Below are 23,209 nucleotides of genomic sequence, written 5' to 3'. Positions count from 1 at the left end.
AAAAGTTTAATAAAGTTAATAAAAATAAATTAATGAAAAAACATGAAAAACCCACCTTTTTCTCCTTACAAAATGTTTTATTATTAAAAAATTAAAAAAAAAGGAAATAAATTACGCATATTTGGTATTACCACGTCCATAACAACCCCAACTATAAAGTTACTACATTATTTAACTCGCAATAAAATAGAAAAACAATGCAAAAATTGCCTTTTTCTGTGAATCCTGCCTTAAAAAAAATTTGATAAAAAGTGATCAAAAAGTTGCATCTACTCCAAAATGGTACCAATAAAAACTACGAGTTGTCACACAAAAAAAATCCTCATACAGCTGCATCGGCGGAAAAATAAAAAAGTTATGGCTCTTGAAATATGGAGATACAAAAACAAATAATTTTGAAAAAAAAGTGTTTTTACTGAGTAAAAGTAGTAAAACATACAAAATCTATATAACTTTGGAATCGTTGCAATCATAACAACCCCCTGAATAAAGTTATGGTGTTATTTATAGCATACGGTAAACGGCGTGAATTTAGGACGCAAAAAAGTGTGCCGACATTGCTGTTTTTTTTTCAACCCCACCCAAAAAAAAGTTAATAAAAGTAAATCAATAAATTCTATGCACCCCAAAATGGTGCTATTACAACATACAACTTGTCCCGCAAAAAACAAGACCTTATACAGCTATGTCAATGTAAAATAAAAAAGTTATAGCTCTTTAAATGAGACGATGGAAAAACTTAAAAAATAGCTTGATCATTAAGGTTTAAAATAGGCTGGTCATTAAGGTTTAACTGAATTGTTTCATTGTAAGTCCTGATTTGGGAAAAAAAAAGCTTAATCTGGTTAGTACATATTGGCAGCACTGACACTATTTCTTACAACACACAGTTGAATACTCATAAAGAGCTTAATGATCAACCCCTGCGCCGCTACACGCAGCTTTGATGAGCATTCTTCTACTGATCCCACCAGTTTGGTCATCTATCCCACCTGCTATGTCCCTTGATGAATTCATAGTTGGAACATGGGGGAAACGTGTTGGGTTAGACAGGAATATTTACGGTCTATTAGGATACAGGAATCTTATTCCAGTTTAGGGTTTGTATTGGTGACACTATAGATATAAAGGAGGCTTTTCCCTTCCTGTTGTTCTAAAATGTTCTCATTTTTTTTCATCTGATGAGCTGCTCTGACACTTGTGGATTTAAAGTATATTCTGACCCTCTATCTATCTCACATCTATCTATCTATCTATCTATCTATCTATCTATCTATCTATCTATCTATCTATCTATCTATCTATCTATCTATCTATCTATCTCATATCTATCTATCTATCTATCTATCTATCTATCTATCTATCTATCTATCTATCTATCTATCTATCTATCTCATATCTATCTATCTATCTATCTATCTATCTATCTATCTATCTATCTATCTATCTATCTATCTATCTATCTATCTATCTATCTATCTATCTATCTATCTCATATCTATCTATCTATCTATCTATCTATCTATCTATCTATCTATCTATCTATCTATCTATCTATCTATCTATCTCATATCTATCTATCTATCTATCTATCTATCTATCTATCTATCTATCTATCTATCTATCTATCTATCTATCTATCTATCTATCTATCTATCTATCTATCTCATATCTATCTATCTATCTATCTATCTATCTATCTATCTATCTATCTATCTATCTATCTATCTATCTATCTATCTATCTATCTATCTATCTATCTATCTATCTATCTATCTGTCTATCTCATATCCGTGTGTGTGTGTGTGTGTGTGTGTGTGTGTGTGTGAATATATGAGTAAATACACTTACACTGTATATAACAGCATTTGTGCTCCAAAAGATGTTCCCCCATAACAGTGATTGTTACAGTACTCCTCCACATCAATAATGCCAACAGTGTTCCCCCATAACAGTGACACCATATTTTACCATAATTGTGACGATGAAAGAGTTTCCCCAAAACAATGACACAAAATGTTAGTCCAAAATGTTTTAAAAACAGTGAAGCCTATAACAGTGTATGTTCCCCATAACAGTGTTGCAGTACTCCTACATAAGGGCAGATTCAGACGAACGTTGCGTTTTTGCGCGCGCAAACAACGCGGCGTTTTGCGCGCGCAAAAAACACTTGACAGCTGCGTGTGTCATCCGTGTATGATGAGGCTAGTCGACGCCCGTCACTGTCCAAGGTGCTGAAAGAGCTAACTGATCGGCAGTAACTCTTTCAGCACCCTCGACAGTGAATGGCAAACACAATATCGAGAAACCTGTTAAAAAAAAAGAAAAATTTCGTACTTACCGAGAACTTACAGCGTGTTCTCGAGAGATCACGCTGTGACGTCACTCACAGGTCCTGCATCGTGTCAGACGAGCGAGGACACCGGCACCAGAGGCTTCAGTTGATTCTGCAGCAGCATCGGCGTTAGCAGGTAAGTCGATGTAGCTACTTACCTGCAAACGCTGATGCTGCTGCAGAATCAACTGTAGCCTCTGGTGCCGGTGTCCTCGCTCGTCTGACACGATGCAGGACCTGTGAGTGACGTCACAGCGTGATCTCTCGAGAACACGCTGTGTCTGCACTGCCAGAAGCTGGGCATTCTGAAGAGAAGTGGATGATACTTCTCATCAGAGCGCCCAGCTAGTAAAAGTATTAAAAACGCCCCGATGTACGCACCTAATACACGCCCACTTGGACTTTTACTTTTAAACACACCCACTTGGACTTTTGCAAGCCTCATTTGCATAACTACAAAAATGGTCATAACTTGGCCAAAAATGCTCGTTTTTTAAAAATAAAAACGTTACTGTAATCTACATTGCAGCGCCTATCTGCTGCAATAGCAGATAGGGGTTGCAAAATCTGGTGACAGAGCCTCTTTAAAGGGATTTTCCAAATATACTGCACACATTTTTAAAAGATCTGACTGCAATACAAGTGTTCCAAGTAATCCCCCTTTTTACCAGTTTTTTTTAAATTATTTTTCTAACAATCACTGGATTCCAAGACCGCTCCCAGTGTTTGATTACAGGCATAATTTCCAGTCGTATACTGGTGGCGCATGCACAGTAGATACATCAGGGTTTGTGGAGCAGAAAGTTGCATTGAAATGTGCATGCTCTATGACAGGGGTCTAAAACTCGGCCGGGTAAGTGGGCCGCATATAGAAAAAATGGGATGTTGACGGGCCGCATTACTTTCAAATTTGATACAATACAAATTGATTGTTAATCAATTAGTTATTTGAACTACTATAACACTATATTACTAGAATAATAATACTACATTACTATAATAATAGCGCTAGGTTTAAAATTTGAGATATTTCTCCACGTGCTTATTTCAACAATCCAGCTTTCCAGTTTAAGTGTCGCTAAATTCAGTCCGGCGGCTCAGTTAGCAGCGTTTGACAGACACACATGTCAAAATTGGGCAGCCCCTTTTTAGATAGTGCCGCAGTGCCCTCTGTGGATGCTGCCGCAGTGCCCTCTGTGGATGCTGCCGCAGTGCCCTCTGTGGATAATGCAACACACCCCTAGATAATGCCAGTGTCCTCTTCAGATACTGTCACACACCCACTTGTAGATAACGCCACAGTGCCCTCTGTAGAGGCTGTCACAGTGCCCTCTGTAGAGGCTGCCACAGTGCCCTCTGTAGAGGCTGCCACAGTGCCCTCTGTAGAGGCTGCCACAGTGCCCTCTGTAGAGGCTGCCACAGTGCCCTCTGTAGAGGCTGCCAAAGTGCCCTCTGTAGAGGCTGCCCCAGTGCCCTCTGTAGAGGCTGCCCCAGTGCCCTCTTTAAAGGCTGCCCCAGTGATGTCAGGGGCTTGCCCAGAGCTGGAGTCCCAGGCAGAGCGCTAATAGGCTCTTCCCGGGACTCCAGCTGTGCTCCTGACATCACTGGGACTCCTGCTCTGGGGAAGCCCCTGACATCATTGTCGATGTATGGACAGCGATGTCAGAGGCTTCCCCAGAGTCCCGGAGCAGAGCCGATAATAGCGCTCTGCCCGGGACTCCGCTCTGGGGAAGACCCTGACACACTGTCCATATATGGGCAGCGATGTCAGGGAATTCCACAGAGTCCCGGAGCAGAGCCTGTACTAGCGCTCTGCCCGGGACTCCGGCTCTGGGGAAGCCCCAGACATCGCTGTTCATATGTGGACAGCGATGTCAGGGAATTCCAGAGTCTCTGAGCAGAGCCGATACTAGCGGCTCTGTGTCCCGCGGGCCGCAGATGACAGCCCCAGGTGCCGCATGTGGCCCGCGGGCCGCGTGCTTGAGATCCCTGCTCTATGAGGTCTAAAAGCCATTTACTCATGATGTGCCACACATTCCTGAGGCCGGAAGAAGACTTCTGCAAGGAATGGATGAGACGTCACCGGAAGTGTCAATTTCACAGGGGGTTGGCGTCATGTGACCGTAAATATACAATAAGTAAATTACAAAGTGTGTTTGATTGTCAGATTTAGGTATATAGCCATTAGATAGTTAGTCCTGGAAAACACTTTTAACAGCCTGGACTCCAGACTGACACATTGTAGCAAACTACGGAGAAATTTGTGCAGCTGATACTGATGTCCTTGCTGTAGCTCACAGAACATTACCAAGATGGATATAGGGTAGAGAGTAGGACTAGCTATTTACAGGTCTGCAGCCTGTGAATGTAAACAAGAATAATTTCATTCACTGACAGCAAACTAAAATCTTCCAAATGGTGATGAATTGAACACAAAGTATATTAGAAATGTGAAGGACTTTTAATTTATACATTGATTAAGCTATATTTATATAAAGCCAGAAAACCCCTTTTACTGCTAGATTAGAAAGTTGTATGACCCATGTGATGTGATCACTCTTCATACTACTGTATATCTCAATATATGAGGTGTATCTATATATATAGTATCTATATATATATATATATATATATATATATATATATATATATGGGTAATACCTCATGTACATAACCTGACACAGTTTGAGGTTACGTTTTTTCTGCTGACTTCTATTTCTGAGTGTCACTAAGAATATTTGTCATCTACATGCACGATCCATTGAAAGGTTGGCAGCGCAATTTTCTTTTTCAAATTAAGGCCATCTCATTTTCTAAATGATCCTCCATGATTAGACCTTTAGTTACGATATTTGATTTGTTCAACTCAAATTGGATATGCAGTTATGCCTTGGAAATACAATTATACATAATAGGAAAGGTTCAGTATTGATTTAGCTGCAGCTTGTCACAGCTAATTAGTTTATTGTTCTGCATAACTAAAGGACTTATTCATTTTCCGAGGCCCATGTTTCTGTCTTAATGTAATCATGTTGTGTTGATAGGAATCCAAATTTCACTGTTAGACATGTTTATGAAATGTCTTTCCACTTCCCAGGAATTGTAAAGGATTAAACTCGGTGCTAGTAAAAACTCCTGATCCCTATTGGTTGATTACAATTGGGCAATCTTTTTAAGAAGGATATTACTGTGTAGTAAGTCCCATTGAAAGAGGCTCTTTCACCACATTACAAGTTCCCTATCTCCTACATAATGTGATTGGCGCTGTAATGTACATTACAGCAGTGTTTTTTATTTAGAAAAACAATAAATGTTGACCAAGTTATGACCTATTTTAGATTTATGCTAATGACTTTCTTAATAGACAACTGGGCGTGTTTTACCTTTTGAACAAGTGGGCGTTGTAAAGAGAAGTGTTTGACGCTGACCAATTAGCATCATAGACATCTCTCCATTCATGTACTCAGCGCATAGTGGTCTTGCGAGATCATGATGTGCTGTCACTTACTCCCACATTAACTTTACTGAAGTGTCTTGAGAGTGAATAGACGCGATGTCTATTCACAATCCCGACACTTCGGTAACATTTGTGTGTGACTTACTCACACAGCACATCGAGATAACGCTGTGCTGTCACCCACAGCGTGATCTTGCGACATTACACATGCTGTAATTTAGTCCAACACAAACGTTGCCGAAGTGTCAGGATTGTGATTAGACATTGCGTCCTGGCTGGAGGTGATGTCTATTCAATCTCAAGACACTTCAGTAAAGTTAATGTGGGTGTATGTGACAGCACATCATGATCTCGCAAGATCACGCTGCGCTGAGTACATGGATGGAGAGAAGTCTATGACACGGATTGGTCAGCGCCATACACTTCTCTTTACAACGCCCACTTGTTCAAAAGGTAAAAACACGCCCAGTTATTAAGAAAGTCATTAACATAAATCTAAAATAGGTCATAACTTAGTCAAAATGAATCATTTTTCTAAATAAAAAAACACTGCTGTTATCTACATTACAGCTCCGATCACATTATGTAGGAGATAGGGAACTTATAATGTGGTGACAGAGTCTCTTTAAGAACAGTTTGACTCAATGTTAAATCATATATAACATACTTTTCTAGTTTATCTACTGAATATGCCATAACAGTTGCAAAGTGGTGGTTCCAGTCTTTGGACCTCCACAATCCTGAGTACAAGAATACCTAGTCATTGCTCTTTGCAGAAAAATAGCTGCACATATATGGACACTCTCTGTTGAAGTGTAAACCAAAAAATAGTACAGATAAGAATCTGGCACATTTGTTCTCTGGATTAGCTGGGGTCCTAGCAATATGACCCAAACATTTTTATTACATATTCAGCGGACATGCCATAAAAGTAATTCCTTGTTAATCCCACTTAAATTTACATTATTCTATAAGCACATTAATGGAGTCTCCAGCCCCTAAAAATTGATGGTCTATCCTCAGGATATGCCATCAATAGCTGACCACTTGGGCTACGACTGCCGCGACCCTCGACGATCAGCTGTTTTGAAGGGGCCGCAGTGCTCGTATGTGTGCTGCTTTCCCTTTATTCCGTTCACTGTTCATATTGTGTATCGCCGACACACCAGTAGCGGCAATTCACAGTATTGCAACCTTCACCCATTGAAGTGAATAGGAGAAGGCTATAATACTGTGAACCACAGCTACTGCTGTGTCAGTGATTCACAGCACGAGCAGTGACCAAAATTAGAAGGGAAGAGCGCTGCGGCCCCTTCAAAACAGCTGATCTGCGGGAGTCCCGACATTCAGACCCTGAGCGATCAGCAATTGATAGCCTATCCTGAGGATAGGCCGTTAATTTTTACTGACTGGAAAACCCCTTTAATTTGCACAAAATATCACACACATGTCCAGTATGTCTACACATTTTTTTTGGCCTGGACCACGTATTTCATATGTTTATGTATTTAAATTGTCTGCAATAGTGAGTGAGAGCCCAGTTACCACCATCATACTATACCTGCTATGCTGCAGAAGAAACTTGGTATTACCGAGTGCACAATCTAGTACAAAGGCAACCATGTGATATAGTCATCCAGGCCTGGAGATACTCTCTCTAGTGACACCATTCCTGACTCTTGCAAATAGAATGGAGTCAAAGTCAGCACAACCTAAGAAGATGTCTAAATGTCCCAAAAACATCCAGATGGGACACTCCCTATGACTTCATACTGCATGAAACAGAACTATTGCTGACATTCTTTTATCTGAAAATGTGTGTGTTACGTTTTAGCCTACAAATAAGGGTTTTTTCAAACACTATTGTCGCTGGAATTAAGTATTTGCTGCTTAAAGTATGGCACAATCTATAAGGTAGTTTTACCACTGGTAGGTGCCCATCAATGGTAAAACTACCTTATCAATTCTAGCGGCAATCAAGTTTGAGAAAGGCCTTATTTGTAGGTCGAAACGTTACACCCAATTTTGCCACTTTCTCAATAATAATTTATTGTATGCATAATGAACTACGGAGGGTTCAAGTTTATTAATGAAATATTAATGGAGTGGGAACCTTATTTTCTCCACCCGAAATCTACACAGGGTGCCACAGAGAATATCATTCTCTTATTCTGGGTATTATAAAGATAGAGAAGGTGGAACAACTAACTATACCTAATATTCAGGAGTTGACTATGAAAACATATGCATTGCGTTTATCTCATTCTTGGCTTTTAAAGGGGTTTTCCGGTTACTACATATACCCTGGATACTGTAGGTGATAACTAACAGATCAGTGGGGTCTGACAACTGGAACCGACACGAATCACTGATCTGGAGGGATTCCAGCGCTCGGACCCCCACCGATTTATTAGGTGATAACTTGTACGTAACGGAATACCCTTCCAGTTTATGACTTGCCTTGATGGTTTAACACAACAAAACAAGACTTATTTTTTAAGGAAGACATACTTGTAAAAATGTGCCTTTAACAGAAGAGCAATTATGTCTTTTAGCTGACCTTCTGATCACCAAAACATGCATAAGAATGAAGATGCAGATGAGCCTATTCTGCACAGTGTTTTATCTGGAACCTATTCAGTCAGTTGATTCTTGAATAACTTCCTGAGAATGACCCTTCCTGGCATAGCTGAATGACTGGTAAGTCATAGAGTACCATGTCTTGAGCTATGAATATACCCTTGTAATAAATACTTTTTTTCATAGTGTTTTATACGTTCTTCACTTAGTCTTTATCCTGTATGGCTTCAGATTCAGATGTAGTGAACCTTTACACAACAACTGTTTGAAAAGCTTTTTTTCATATGCAACAAATCAAACTTTGATAACAGTGGGGAATTATATGTGCTGGTTATGGTTTGCTTATTAATTGCATGAAAATATAATATCCTACTTCAATTACCCATCAAAGGAAAAAAATATTAAAGATAAGGCAACGTCTTAAAATATAGAAGAATGTTGAATTACTATAACAATTCTAGATACCTATAGGTAGGTAAGTCTATGGTAAAAGTGCCTTTTGTTAAGGTTTGCTTTTAGGTTGTCTTTTCAGGTCAACAGTTAACAACAAATTTTGGTAGAAACCAAATACGCCACAAGTCACAAAATACCTTTTCATAGTACTTGATTTCATACTCTGTATTGTTGATAAATGGAAAAGTCGGTTCCTGCCATGATAACGTGATGCTTTTCTGGTCTATTTTGTCGGCCCGAATGTCAGTGATCAAAGATAGCGCTAAAAAGACAAAAAGCACAAAATTAACCTTGTGTTGCAAGAGAACAATAATTATCTTTTCCATCTAACTAAAGAGCTGATTTTTATAATTTACATCTAAATAAAATAATCACTGTAAGAATGTTTCCCTATTTATTCCTAGATTTTCCTAGATTTAAGCTATAGCATGTACTGTATAGATTAACGCAATGTTATACTTAGGCTTTGTTCATGTCAATGCTGGTCTTAGTTTTGATGGGTTTCCATTGCTCTATGATGGCAAAAACAGCATTTGTAGCTCTTTTTCTTCCGCAAAAAAATGTCTAAATAATTCTTCTGTCATGACTATGTTAAGAAAGGACGTCATGATAATAATCTGAACAAAGTCTTAAATTCTCTTCTTCTTCTTCTTCTTATTATTATTATTATTTTTGTTGCAATATTTTATAATTTTTAATACTAACTGTACATGCATCGTAGATATAGATATATACAGTGGATCAGGGGCGTAGCTAAAGGCTCATGGGCCCCGATGCAAAGGTTCTTCTTGGCCCCCCCAAACTTCTCAGGGCCGATGACCCGCAGCTTTCAGCTGCATCGCTGGGTCTCCTAAGTGATCCAACAATGCAGAACTAGCAGCCAGGGACGTCACTAAGGACTGAAAACATCAGGGGGAATATTCCCAATACATATGTGCCCCCCCCCAAAAAAAATGTGTGTGCATGAATATGTGCAAATATATATATATATATATATATATATATATATATATATATATATATATATATATATACATATGAGACAGCATATCTATAGCACTACGACCCTAAAGCTATGGATAAGATTAGATACATTGGTTTAGCAGACAGTAGCACACATTATAGGATTAAATACAATGGCTCAGGAGACAGTATCACACATAATTGGATTAGATATAGGGCCCAGCAGACAGTATCACACATGATAGGATTAGATATAGGGCCCAGTAGACAGTATCACACATGATAGGATTAGATACAGCGGCTCAGCAGACAGTATCACACATGATTGGATTAGCTATAGGGCCCAGCTCGCTGACATTGCAGCTCCAGCGCTGGACCCAGGAAGGGTAAGAATAATAATTATTTTCCTTTTTTACGTGATACTAATTATTTTTGTGTGTTTGTTTTTTTACAAGTTCAGTTGTTGGACTACTTCAGATTCGAGGACTACTTCGATAACTGTGTTTTTTTTAATTCCCAATAAAATGGATAACGAGGGTTGTTTGGAATTTTTATTTCAATAAAATATTTTATCTATGTCTTTGTATTTGTTTAAACTTTATAACTACCACCCTAGTAATTGTCGCTGGCTGATTTATAATGCCCATTACTAAGGGGGGACTTAATGTTAGACATGAAGAGGTTAACACTAATCCCCATTATTACCCTGGTACCCAGCGCCACCAGGAAGAGCCGGGTATGATCTAGTACCCGACCATCTGTAGTGACAGAGGGGCACTGCGGCGGCCGCAGTCTGGTATTATAAGGCTGGGAAAGGCCAAAAACTTTGACCCTTCCCACCTTGGTAATGCTAGGCTGCTGCTGCTGCTGCTATGTTGTATCTGGCTGGTTATAAAAATGGGGGAACCCCACATTGTGCTGTCGAATTATATATTAAAAAAAATCCCCCCCATTTTTCATAACCAACCAGATACAACACAGCCTAGTATTACCAGGGTGGGAAGGGCCATTGTTTTTGGCCTTTCCCAGCCTAATAATACCAGCCTGCGGTCACCCCAGTGACCGACCATCACTACAGCTGGTCGGGTACTGGATCGTACCCGGCTCTTCCTGGCACCCCTTGTGGCGGTGGGTACCAGGGTAATAATGGGGGTTAGTGTTAGCCTTTTCACCGGCTAACACTAAGCCCTGCCTTAGTAATGGACGCTGTCAATCTGTCAGCGGCCATTAGTAAGTTGGCAGCGATAAAGTTAAAAAAAAATACAAAGACATAGAAAAAACCCCCACAACCCTCATTAACCATTTTATTGAGAATAAAAAAGCCGTCATCGAAGTAGTCCTCGAATCCGACGTAGTCCAACAACCAAACCTGTAAAAAAAAACACGAAAAAAAAACATTAGTAAGGGCCTGTACACATCACCGCTGCCCTTCCGTTGAAGGGTTCCGTCGGGTTAACCCCTCAACAGAAAGGCAAACTAAAACCTCCGCTTAACCTGCCGCTCGTACGAGTGCTGCTTTCCCTTCATTTCCCTCACTTGCTCACACTGTGAATCGCTGACACGTCTGTGTTGGCGATTCAGTGTGAGAAAGTGACCTGAATGAAGGGGAAGTAGCACTCGTACGAGCGGCTGCAACCCCTTCAAAACAGCTGATTGGCGGGGGTCCCGGGTGTCTGACCCCAACCTATCAGCAAGAGACTAAAATGAAACTTACCTCCTCTTCGTCCGCAGGTCCTCACTCCATCAAGTGTCGGGATGCTGTGCGCAGTGCATAGCATCGTGACGTTATGCGCTGCGCACAGCGCTGTGACTTCAGAACCTTTGATGCGCTCCAGGAAGAGGAGGGTAAGTACTGTCAGTTACTATAGTAACAGGGGCCCGTGTAGTTTATTACATAGGCCCCAGTTACTATAGTAACGTTTCATTGATGTGGTGCGGGGGGCTGCGGGCCCCCCTGGCTTCTGGGCCTGGTCGCGATTGCGACCGCTGCGACCCCTATAGCTACGCCACTGCAGTGGATATAAAAAGTCTACACACCCTTGTTAAAATGACAGGCTTTTGTCATGTTACAAATTCAGTCCAAAATGAATATTTCAGAACTTTTTTCCACCTTTAATATCACCTATAATCTGTACAATTGCATTGAAAAACAAACCAAAATTACTTAAGGTAAAAGAATAAAAATAAAGAACAAAAATAACATGGTTGCATAAATATGCACCCCCTTAAACTAATACTTTGTTGCACTACCCTTTGACTTTATGACAGCATTCAGTCTTTTTGGGTAGAAGTCTATCAGCATGGCACATCTTGACTTGGCAATTGTTGCCCACTCTTCCTTGCAAAAGCGCTCCAAAACTGTCAGATTGCGAGGGCATCTCCTGTGTACAGTCCTCTTCAGGTCACCCCACAGATTTTCAATGGGATTTAAGTCTGGGCTCTGGCTGGGCCATTCCAAAACTTTGATCTTCTTCTGGTGAAGCCATTCTTTTGTTGATTTGGAGGCATGCATTGGGTCATTGTCCTGCTGAAAGGTGAAATTCCTCTTCATCTTCAGCTTTTTAGCAGAGGCCTGCAGGTTTTGTGCCAATATTGCCTGCTATTTGGAACTGTTCATAATTCCCTCCACCTTGAGTAAAACCCCAGTTCCAGCTGCAGAAAAAACAGCCCCAAAGCATAATGCTGCCTCCACCATGCTTCACGGTGGGCATAGTGTTCTTTTGGTGATGTGCAGTGTTGGCTTTGCGCCAAACATACCTTTTGGAATTATGGCAAAAAAGTTCAACCTTCGTCTCATCGGACCATAACATGTTTTCCCACATGCTTTTGACGGACTTGATGTAGGCCTTTGTAAAATATAGCCAGGCATGGATGTTTTTCTTTGTTAGAAATGGTTTCCGTCTTGCCACCCTACCCCACAGCCCTGACATATGAAGAATACGGGAGATTGTTGTCACATGCACTACACAACCAGTACCTGACAGAAAGTCCTGCAGCTACTTTAATGCTGCTGTAGGCCTCATGGTAGCCTCCCGGACCAATTTTCGTCTTGTCTTTTCATTAAGTTTTGAGGGACGTTCAGTTCTTGGTAATTTCACTGTTGTGCCAAATGTAATCCACTTCTTGATGACAGTCTTCACTGTGTTCCATGGTATATGTTATTCTTTGGTACCCTTTTCCTGACTGATGCCTTTCAACAATCAGATCCCTTTGATGGGTTGTAAGTTCTTTACAGACCATGGCTTTTGCTGTCACATGCAACAAATAAAATGTCCGGAAGATCCTAATAAAACAGCTGAACTTTATACGGGGTTACACAGAATTACTTTAAATAATGGCAGCTGTGTACTGACTACTATTTAACATGAGTTTAAATGTGATTGGCTAATTCTGAACACAACCACATCCCCAATTATAAGAGGGCGTTCACACTTATGCAACCACATAATTGTAGTTTAGTTATTTTTATTTTCCCCCTCTAAATTATTTCAGTTTGTTTTCAATGGAATTGTAATATATATATGTATATATATATATATATATATATATATATATATATATATATATATATATATATATATATATATATATATATATATACTCAGAAAAAGATAGTTAAAGAGGCTCTGTCACCAGATTTTGCAGCCCCTATCTGCTATTGCAGCAGATAGGCGCTGCAATGTAGATGACAGTAACGTTTTTATTTTTAAAAAACGAGCATTTTTGGCCAAGTTATGACCATTTTCGTATTTATGCAAATGAGGCTTGCAAAAGTACAACTGGGCGTGTTGAAAAGTAAAAGTACAACTGGGCGTGTATTATGTGCGTACATCGGGGCGTGTTTACTACTATTACTAGCTGGGCGTTGTGTATAGAAGTGTCATCCACTTCTCTTCACAACGCCCAGCTTCTGGCAGTGCAGCACTGTGACGTCACTCACAGGTCCTGCATCGTGTCGGCACCAGAGGCTACAGATGATTCTGCAGCAGCATCGGCGTTTGCAGGTAAGTCGATGTAGCTACTTACCTGCAAATGCTGATGCTGCTGCAGAATCAACTGTAGCCTCTGGTGCCGACACGATCCAGGACCTGTGAGTGACGTCACAGATCTGCACTTCCAGAAGCTGGGCGTTGTGAAGAGAAGTGGATGACACTTCTATACACAACGCCCAGCTAGTAAAAGTATTAAACACGCCCCGATGTACGCACATAATACACGCCCAGTTGTACTTTTACTTTTCAACACGCCCAGTTGTACTTTTGCAAGCCTCATTTGCATAAATACGAAAATGGTCATAACTTGGCCAAAAATGCTCGTTTTTTAAAAATAAAAACGTTACTGTAATCTACATTGCAGCGCCTATCTGCTGCAATAGCAGATAGGGGTTGCAAAATCTGGTGACAGAGCCTCTTTAATATATTAAAACAAAAAACACATTTTAATAATTTCACTTAAACCAATAAATCCTGCATCTGTTACAAAAACTTGCATTCGGCTATACATTCAAACGAATGGCTAACCATGTAATACATGGGCGGCTGTTTGTTGACTCAGAGGGGGATCCCAAGCAGGGACCCACTCCATTACATCAATATGCCCTAATAGGGTATATGGACAAAGGTTATTTTTGTGAGACAACCCCTTTAATGCCTCATGCACAAGGAGTCCCGTACACACTGTAATATAGCACTGCAGGAACTCTTTTTGTCTACGTATAATGTTCCATCAGGTGCTGTATATACAGCGCTATTCTCCCCCAGGAGTGAGTAATGGTTTGTACATACGGCATGCTACATTTTCTTTTCTGTCATATTTGTATGTAGGAATTTGTAGGAATTCGTAGTCATGCAAAGGTACAGTAAAAGCCCCATACATTTCTATGGGTACCCTATAATGGCACTGTACAATGCTTTGCTGTGACATGTCACTGTTTTGTAAAGAGTCTTAATACTGCCATGTGCATGATGTCTTAAAGCATGAAAAAAACAGGAAAGAAAGCATGGAAAGTAGAAAAGCCAACATATCAACTAGGGATTCTGTTTTTCTTTACAATGGTATGAATAATGGAAAAGGCTGATAAGAAAAATAATAGATTTCCTACTATATATAAGGTCACATGTAAGGGGCTATATTCCATTTCTCACAATTACTGATGGATTGGTACATCGATGTGACATTTTCTGGAGACCCATGAATGGGTTGGTCTATGGCTAGCTTTTTTCAAATTAGCAATTGGAATATAAAGAGCCCGTATACCGTTCTTGCACATAGGTCCTCTATTATTTGTGTCCAATCCTGAGTAAGCTACTGTGATATCACAAGAGTGTTTCAGCTGCTGTAACAAGAGACAATATACGTCAAGAGACTTCTGACACATCACAACTGTTTCCGTCAGCTAAGCTATTGTGCCACCATAAGTGGGCATTAAGCTATTGTGACATCCCAAGTGAGTTTCACTCAGGTAAGCTGCTAGGACCTCACAACTGGGTTTTCATCAGGTCTCTGCTGGGACATCACACTTATTTAAGTCAGGTAAAATATGGTCACATCACAGATGGGTTTTAGTCAGGCAAGTTGCTGTGACATGTCAGCTACATTACGATCATGTTAGCTTCTGTGACATCACCAGTGTGTTTGTCAGGTAAATGTTTGTCAGTTTCTGTGACATCACAAGAATGTTAAAGTGAGGTAAACTGTGATGTCACAAGAGGGTTTTAAACAGGTAATATGATGTGACGTCACAAGTGGGATTCATTTAGGAAAGCTGCTGACATCAGAACTAGTGTTATTTTAAGTCTGTTTAGTACAAATATGGAAGGTTTGGGTCTTACGGACACAATATAGACTCAACCCCTTCACGCACCAGGACGCACCGGTACCTCCTGGTGCGGCAGAGAAGTATGGAGTGTGCTCACGCACTGAGCTCGTTACATACGCTGCGGGTGTTGGCTATGTTTTACAACCCACTGTTCCTTGCTGTTTAACCCCTCAAATGCTGCGTTCGCAACCGCAGCATCTGCGGCGTTGAAAAGAGGGGGTGGCCCCCTCCGACAGCTCATTACCCCCCCCCCACAGTGAGATTGGGGAGTGACGATGGTTGTCATGGCAGCTCAGGGGCCTAATGAAGGCCCACAGGACTGCCTTCACTCTGCCTGTGATAAGCCCTACATGTGACAGGGATTAACAAATGACTGTAAAAATGGTAATATACTGCAATATGTTGGTATTGCAGTGAATTGTACCAGCAAACTAACAACGTTGGTTCAAGTCCCCTAGAGGGATTAATGAAATGTGTAAAAAAAAATTGAAATAAAGTTTTTAGTAGCAAAGAAAAATTAAAAAAATTAAAAGTTCAAAAAACACCCCTTTCCCTATTTTTCCTCTAAGGTAATGTAAACAAAATTGGCAATACTGCATCCGTAAAAGTCTGAAATATTACAATATAGCGTTATTTAACACGAAGAGTAAACGCGGTAAAAAACAAAAAATGTAAACTGCCCAAATCGCTGTTTTTTAGTCAACTAAGCTCCAAAAAAAAATGTTCTAGAAGTGATCAAAAACACTGCACTCGGCTATCTCCAGCGCTCCCATAGAGAATGAATGGAGCGGCACAACCTTGGGAACTTTTGGGTCCCCTTTCTTGTAAACGTTGTGGGATCGAGCTGTAGGACATCCACCGATCAGCAAGTTACCCCTTACCCTACGGATTGGTGGATAACTTGTTGTAACCAGAATACCCCTTTAAGTTTACCTGCTAGGAAATATAAGTATCGTCCAGTTTCATTTGACACTTCATTTTTGTCAAGTCATGTTGTGTCATTGGCACCACAAGTGATCCTAATGGAATTCCTAACATATAGTACATAAAAAGTCTAGGACAGATCTTTCTAAGAGACAGAAATTGAAGCATAATATTTAAAAAAGGATTTGTGTTTACAATCCAGGTGCCTGAAATATTTTTGATCAGCCACATTATGACTGACGTATATTGCGGTTTGCAATCAATAAAATACTCTCTTATCAAATGATGTGTTTATAAAATACATGTCTGAAAGCGACCGTGATGCCACAAACATTGGCATGTATTTCCTGTTCATAAGTGAATATATTTGTCAAATCATAAAGAAGCTCTCCAGAAAGTTTTGTCAGTTGAGTAATTAAATAGTTATTTAATAACTCTAAATGTAAATCGCTCTGCTAAATAGGTGCTTGCAAAATGACAGGGAGAAAGCTGTAAGTTCTAAAATTTTATAAAAAGTAAAACAGGAAAATAGGACTAAATAATGTCATTTATAATGCAAACATGTCAACACACGAAATATTGCCATAAGATGTATTTTATATCTATATTGCTTTGCATTAATAAAGAAGTTTGCATCCAACGGCTACAGGAATATTGCTTTGAAAACCATCAATTCAAATAATCTCATCTCTCTCTCTCATTGATTTCAATGGGAAAAACTGTGTTTCGTTCCCACGGGGCATTGCCCTGTAAAAAAATAAGTGCATGTAACTTATTGAGCCGTTTTTGGAGACGTTTTTCATTTTCTCAATAGAAAAACAGCTCCAAAAACGTCCGTAAAATACGCATCAAAAAACGCTTGATGCATAAAAAACGGCTGAACATCAGGGGCTGTTTTCCCTTGAAAACAGCTCCGTACTTTATGGCTGTTTTTTGTTTTCCGTGTGAACATACCCTTAAACTAATTAGCTAAGGCAAATGGTGCACAAAGTTATGAAGTCATTTGCTCTTAGAATTAAATAAAATGTATAGTAAATAATACTTTCATTATAATTCATGAATTCTTAATGTATAGGGTGGGCCATTTATATGGATACACCTAAATAAAATGGGAATGGTTGGTGATATTAACTTCCTGTTTGTGGCACATTAGTATATGGGAGGGGGGAAACTTTTCAAGCTGGGTGTTGACCATGGCGGCCATTTTGAAGTCGGACATTTTGTATCCAACTTTAGTTTTTTCAATGGAAAGAGGGTTATGTGACACATCAAACTTATCGAGAATTTCACAAGAAAAACAATGGTGTGCTTGGTTTTAACGTTACTTTATTCTTTCATGAGTTATTTATAAGTTTCTGACCACTTATAAAATGTGTTCAAAGTGCTGCCCATTGTGCTGGATTGTCAATGCAACCCTCTTCTCCCACTCTTCACACACTGAAAAGAAGTCCATCTAAACCACTGTATGACTAAAGGCAGATTTACACTAATGTCATAACCGTAAGAAAATGGAAAAAAAAGGAAATTCTTTTTTTTTTATAAAAAATGTAGCAAACAAAAACATTTGTTACAAAATAGGAATAAAAAAAACCCGTAAACAATTGATACATAAGAACAATGGGTTAGATTTAGCAATGTATTTACTGGTAAAAAAAAAATGTGTAAAAAATGGGTGTAGCTTCAAAATCACGCCTAGCACAACTCATTTATTAACACCTTGTTTATAATTCTGGTGCACACTACAATGGGGGTAAAGATTGGTGCAATTATTGTTTGGTGTGCCAGTGTTAGAGTCTCCCCCATTGTATTAAATTGAAGAGGTATAGCATAGCTGGTACAGAAGGTGCACAAACTAAGTCATTTCATTAGTTAACATATATAATGTATGAATGAGATCCATGTGCTTAACTCCTGTATGAAATATATAATGTACTCTATTCTATTATGCATGCTAGTCACATAAAGGATGCATTAGAGACAACTTTCTGTTCAAAACACTGCACTCAATCTATGAAAATGTATCCAATAACACAAGATATGTACTAGCGTGAGAAGCAATAGAGAAATCTGCTCAGAAATCTCACCGTTCATTGCTTTTTTTCATATTTTTTGTAAGGACACAAACACAGCATAGGACAAATATCATTTGGCAGAGTAATTCAAGTAGCATCATTGGTAAGCTATCCAGTTCAGTGACACTCTATAATTGTACATATTGTATTAAAAACTATAGGGACCTTGCAAGTTCAAGTCAAACCCAAACTGTATTCTAGATGAACGTTATAATATGAAAGTTTTTGGGTGTTTGCAGGTTTTTTATAGTTAATAAACTGTACAGTTTTAAACTCTGTTACTTTTGCTTCAAATTGGATTGTATAATGTTCAGACCTTTATTAAAGGGAACCTGTCACATTAAAGATGCTGTCCGATCTGTGGGCAGCATTATACAGAGAAGGAGGAGCTGAGCAGATTGATATATAGATGTGTGAGAAAAAATGCTGGATAATCTGTAACGTATTCATTTTAATCCCTGCTAATTGGGATTAAGAGTCCAGTGGGCGGTCCTACACATTGACTGGCAGCTATTTATGTATTCGCATTCTCACATGGAAAGCTGTCAATCAGTGGTTGAGACCACCCACTGGACTCTTTAGCCCACATTGAGCAGGGATTAAATTACAGGTTATCCTGAATCATTTTGCAAAAAGTTATATATCAATCTGTTCAGCACCTCCTGGTCTATGACTTGCTGCCTGCAGTTAGGACAGCAGGTTCTTTGTTTTATGTTCCATTTAATAGTAAGTGGTCCCAGATCAAATATAATGTTAGGAAGTCTTTATGCCACAATAAAAATAAGGTGAAAATTTAATTCTTTATTTGATAAATCCTCTAAAAACAAGGCACTTTCAGAATGTCTGTGAGGGGAGATGATTTTACCATTTGAAATTAATGGGGATTTCTGGGATTTATAAATAAGCTTTAATATGCAGAGAATGGGAAAATAAAACCATTTGTGATATACTTATCTTTATTGTTTCTGTGCCATTCCCATACAACTATTCCCATTAGTCTCTGCTGATTGCTGGATTTTCTTGCGTATTAGCTGGTCACGATGTCATCACATTAATGTAAGTCACATCATGTGATCACGGTAGCCAATCGAGGCCCACTAGTGCAGCCGCTGTGACATTTTAGCCATGATGGTCATGTGGCATGATACCGCATGTTTGCCATAACAATACGCATAGGAGGCAAACAAGAAAGACTAGGGACTGGCAGAGATTGGGCACAATGCTGAATGAATAAGATGAGTCTATTACAATTTGTTTTGTTTTCTCATTTTAGGCATTATTAGGCTTATTTATAAATCCAGGAAAATCCTTTTGATCCTATAATTGTCCATTTAAAAAAAAAATAATTAAAAAAAAATGTGATTTGTTAACCCAAACTGTTTTTATATTAAGGGATTTTTTTTCAATAAAACAAAGGATATACAGAAGTAAGAACATATAGAATTAGTAAGACATTGTACATGATGTTTTCCGATGGACAAAGCAAATAAAAATATCACAAAATACAGTGGTCAATTAGCAAAAATTCTACCTATATAAAGGTTGAAGTATCACAATTAAGAAAATAAGACAATAAGAACAAATAAGATAAAACTAGTCAGTAAAGAAAGGGTCCATAACCTTTAAAGTGCGGGGACATAGATAACTCGCAGTCTGCCACTGGCTGTTACTGAATTTGGATGACAACATTCGGAAGTATAATAGAAAAATAGAAGAAAGTTTGAATCCCTTCACTCTGTGGTGTTAAAGTGGTGTTGAACTATGTATTAATATTATTATTATTATTATTTAGGTGCCATTAATTCCAGGGCGCTGTACACATGAAAAAGGGTTTAACTACAGGTATCTTTTCAGTATAGACTGAATGAAATGCCAGATCTAAAATCGAAACCTATACTCATATTCTGATGTATCAAATCAAAAGGCTGGTTGAGCACATTTGGCTATTTTTTTTTTACTATTGAACAGTTTTCCATGATGCTGCTACCCCCATTCTTGGTAAAAAAATAAAAAAAAAAACGTTTATCTCCAAAGTGTTTGTCATGATGTAAATTTACAATGGCGTATCTGTTTGCAAATCATCATAATAGGATTTGACACATTGAGTAGAAAAATCATGGCTACAATATGATTGGTTGCTGTGAGCGACACCGACATCCCTTCCTTTACTGGTTCTCTCTCTAAGTGAGAAAAAGTCAATGTAATTGAGCTCTTAAATATTCATCATCTCACTTACTGCACTTCTCCACTTAGTCCTACATAGAAATGCGCTGCCCGTTATTACTCCTCCTCGTCTATAGAGCTATCTTCATCTACAAGAGACGACATCCTAGAACACTGGCCCAATAGTGTTTCACGGTGCACATATAAGTAGTATCTGAAGAGGATTACATTGAAGATGTCACAAATTCTATCAAATCTGAATATGAAGCTTGTATTGAGCACTGATTAAAAAACTACATTTACTTGAAGGCACTTTCAAGTTTTATATAATACAACCTTAATAATTCTATACATAAAAGGTTTTGTGACTTTCTAATGTACATTATTGAATTTTTTTTTTTGCCATTATCAAAATTGCTGTTTGCTGTCAGTGAATGGAATAATTGTTATTTACATCCAAAGACTGAAAATCTGACTTGATCATGACCAACTGACACCGCTAGGGGACTTGTTCAGTGATTCAGAGCTACCTGCCTTACTCCTAAGGGTATGTTCACACAGCCTATTTTCGGCCGTTTTTCGAAAAATGGCCGAAAAATCAGAAGCAGAACGCCTCCAAACATCTGCCCGTTGGTTTCAATGGGAAAAACTGCATTTTGTTCCGATGGGCCATTTTTTTACGTGGCCGTTTTGAAAAACGGCCGCGTAAAAAACCGGCCACGAAAAAGAAGTGCAGGTCACTTCTTGGGAAGTTTTTGGAGCTGTTTTTCATAGACTCTATAGAAAACAGCCCCAAAAACGGCCGTAAAAAACGCCACGAAAAATGCAATGAAAATCCTGAGTGGCTTAAAAAACATCTGAAAATCAGGAGCTGTTTTCCCCTAAAAACAGCTCAGTATTTCCAGACGTTTTTGAGTTTGCATGTGAACATACCCTAAGGGTATGTGCACACGCAGTGTTTTCAGGTGTATTTTGGGGCGTTTATGCCTCGAAAAACGCATGAAAAAACGGAAGCTGAACGCTTACAAATATCTGCCCATTGAAAACAATGGGAAAAACAGCATTTAGTTCATACAGGGCGTCTTTTTACTGTTTTAAAAAACGGAGCGTAAAAAGATGCTCCGTAAAAAGAAGTAGCTTGTCACTTCTTGAGGCGTTTTTTGGAGCTGATTTTCCATTGCACACTATGAAAAACGTCTCAAAAAAACGCCTCAAAAGAAGCTCCAAATTAAAAGAAGCTTCATTTTTAGCTTCTCTGAATTCTCGTAATTTTCAGCCGTTTTTGACTCAGTGTGTGAACATACCCTTAGGGCAAAGCCCCACGTGGCGGAATTGCTCTGGAATTCCGCTGCGGACACTCTGCAGCGTTAATCCGCAGCGGACCCGTTTCTCCATTGCCTTCCACTGCTTTTTAGTAGTGTTCGTTTAGACGATGCGGAAACTTCCGCTGCGGAGCATAGGCTGCGGTGCGGAATTTGGTGTCCGCAGCATACAATGGATGTTGCGGACGTGTTGCGGACTGGTTGCGGACTCATTGCGGAAGTTCTCCATTGACTTCAATGGAGATTCTAAATTCCGCAATGAAGTCCGCAGATGTCATGCACATGTTATGTGTGCTGCGGAGCGTATTGGTTTTTTAACATGACATTTCTTCATTCTGGCTGGACCTATGTATTTCTAGGTCTACATCCGGACTGAGAAAGTCAATGGGGCTCCCGTAATTACGGGTGACTACGTGTGTGCACCCATAATTACGGGTGACTACATGTGTGCACCAATAATTACGGGAGCGTTGCTAGGCGACGTCACTGTCCAGGGTGCTGAAAGAGTTAAGCGATCGGCAGTAAATGTTTCTGCACCCTGGACAGTGACTTCCGATCACAATATACATCAACCTGTAAAAAAAAAAGAATTTCATACTTACCGAGAACTCCCTGCTTCTTCCTCCAGTCCAACCTCCCGGGATGACGATTCAGTCCAAGTGACAGCTGCAGCCAATCACAGGCTGCAGCCAATCACAGGCTGCAGCGGTCACATGGACTGCCGCGTCATCCAGGGAGGTCGGGCTGGATGCCGAAAGAGGGACGCGTCACCAAGACAACGGCCGGTAAGTATGAATTTCTTTTACTTTCACTAGGGAAAGTGCTGTCCCTTCTCTCTATCCTGCACTGATAGAGAGAAGGGAAGTACTTTCACCTCAATACGCAACGGCCAGTCCGCATCAATTTACTGCACATTTTGGGCAGATCCGCAACAGAATCTGCAATGCAGATTCTGTGCGGCATTGATGCGGACAGTTGCGGAAGAAATACGCCACGTGGGGCCATGCCCTTAGAGTATCCCTGTGTGACTAGGACAATATCAAGGTAGACTTTGATAGTGAGGAATTGATACACAAAGTATATTAGAAAGTTTGGTAACTTTTCATTATATAAAGTTTAAAT

At 39.5% G+C, this 23,209-nt stretch overlaps 1 protein-coding gene across 1 annotated transcript in view; it reads right to left on the bottom strand.

Moving 5' to 3' along the window:
• The window catches only part of EPHA10 (EPH receptor A10), a 615,889-nt gene that overhangs the window by 128,640 nt on the left and 464,040 nt on the right, over positions 1 to 23,209 (bottom strand). The window contains exon 6 of the mRNA XM_075853250.1: positions 8,963 to 9,087. Within this exon, the coding sequence (XP_075709365.1) occupies positions 8,963 to 9,087 (125 nt within the window). The remainder of the gene's footprint in view (positions 1 to 8,962; positions 9,088 to 23,209) is intronic.

Source organism: Rhinoderma darwinii, chromosome 2, assembly GCF_050947455.1.
Source record: "Rhinoderma darwinii isolate aRhiDar2 chromosome 2, aRhiDar2.hap1, whole genome shotgun sequence".
NCBI lineage: Eukaryota > Metazoa > Chordata > Amphibia > Anura > Rhinodermatidae > Rhinoderma > Rhinoderma darwinii.
This window is presented reverse-complemented; position numbering and strand designations above follow the sequence as displayed.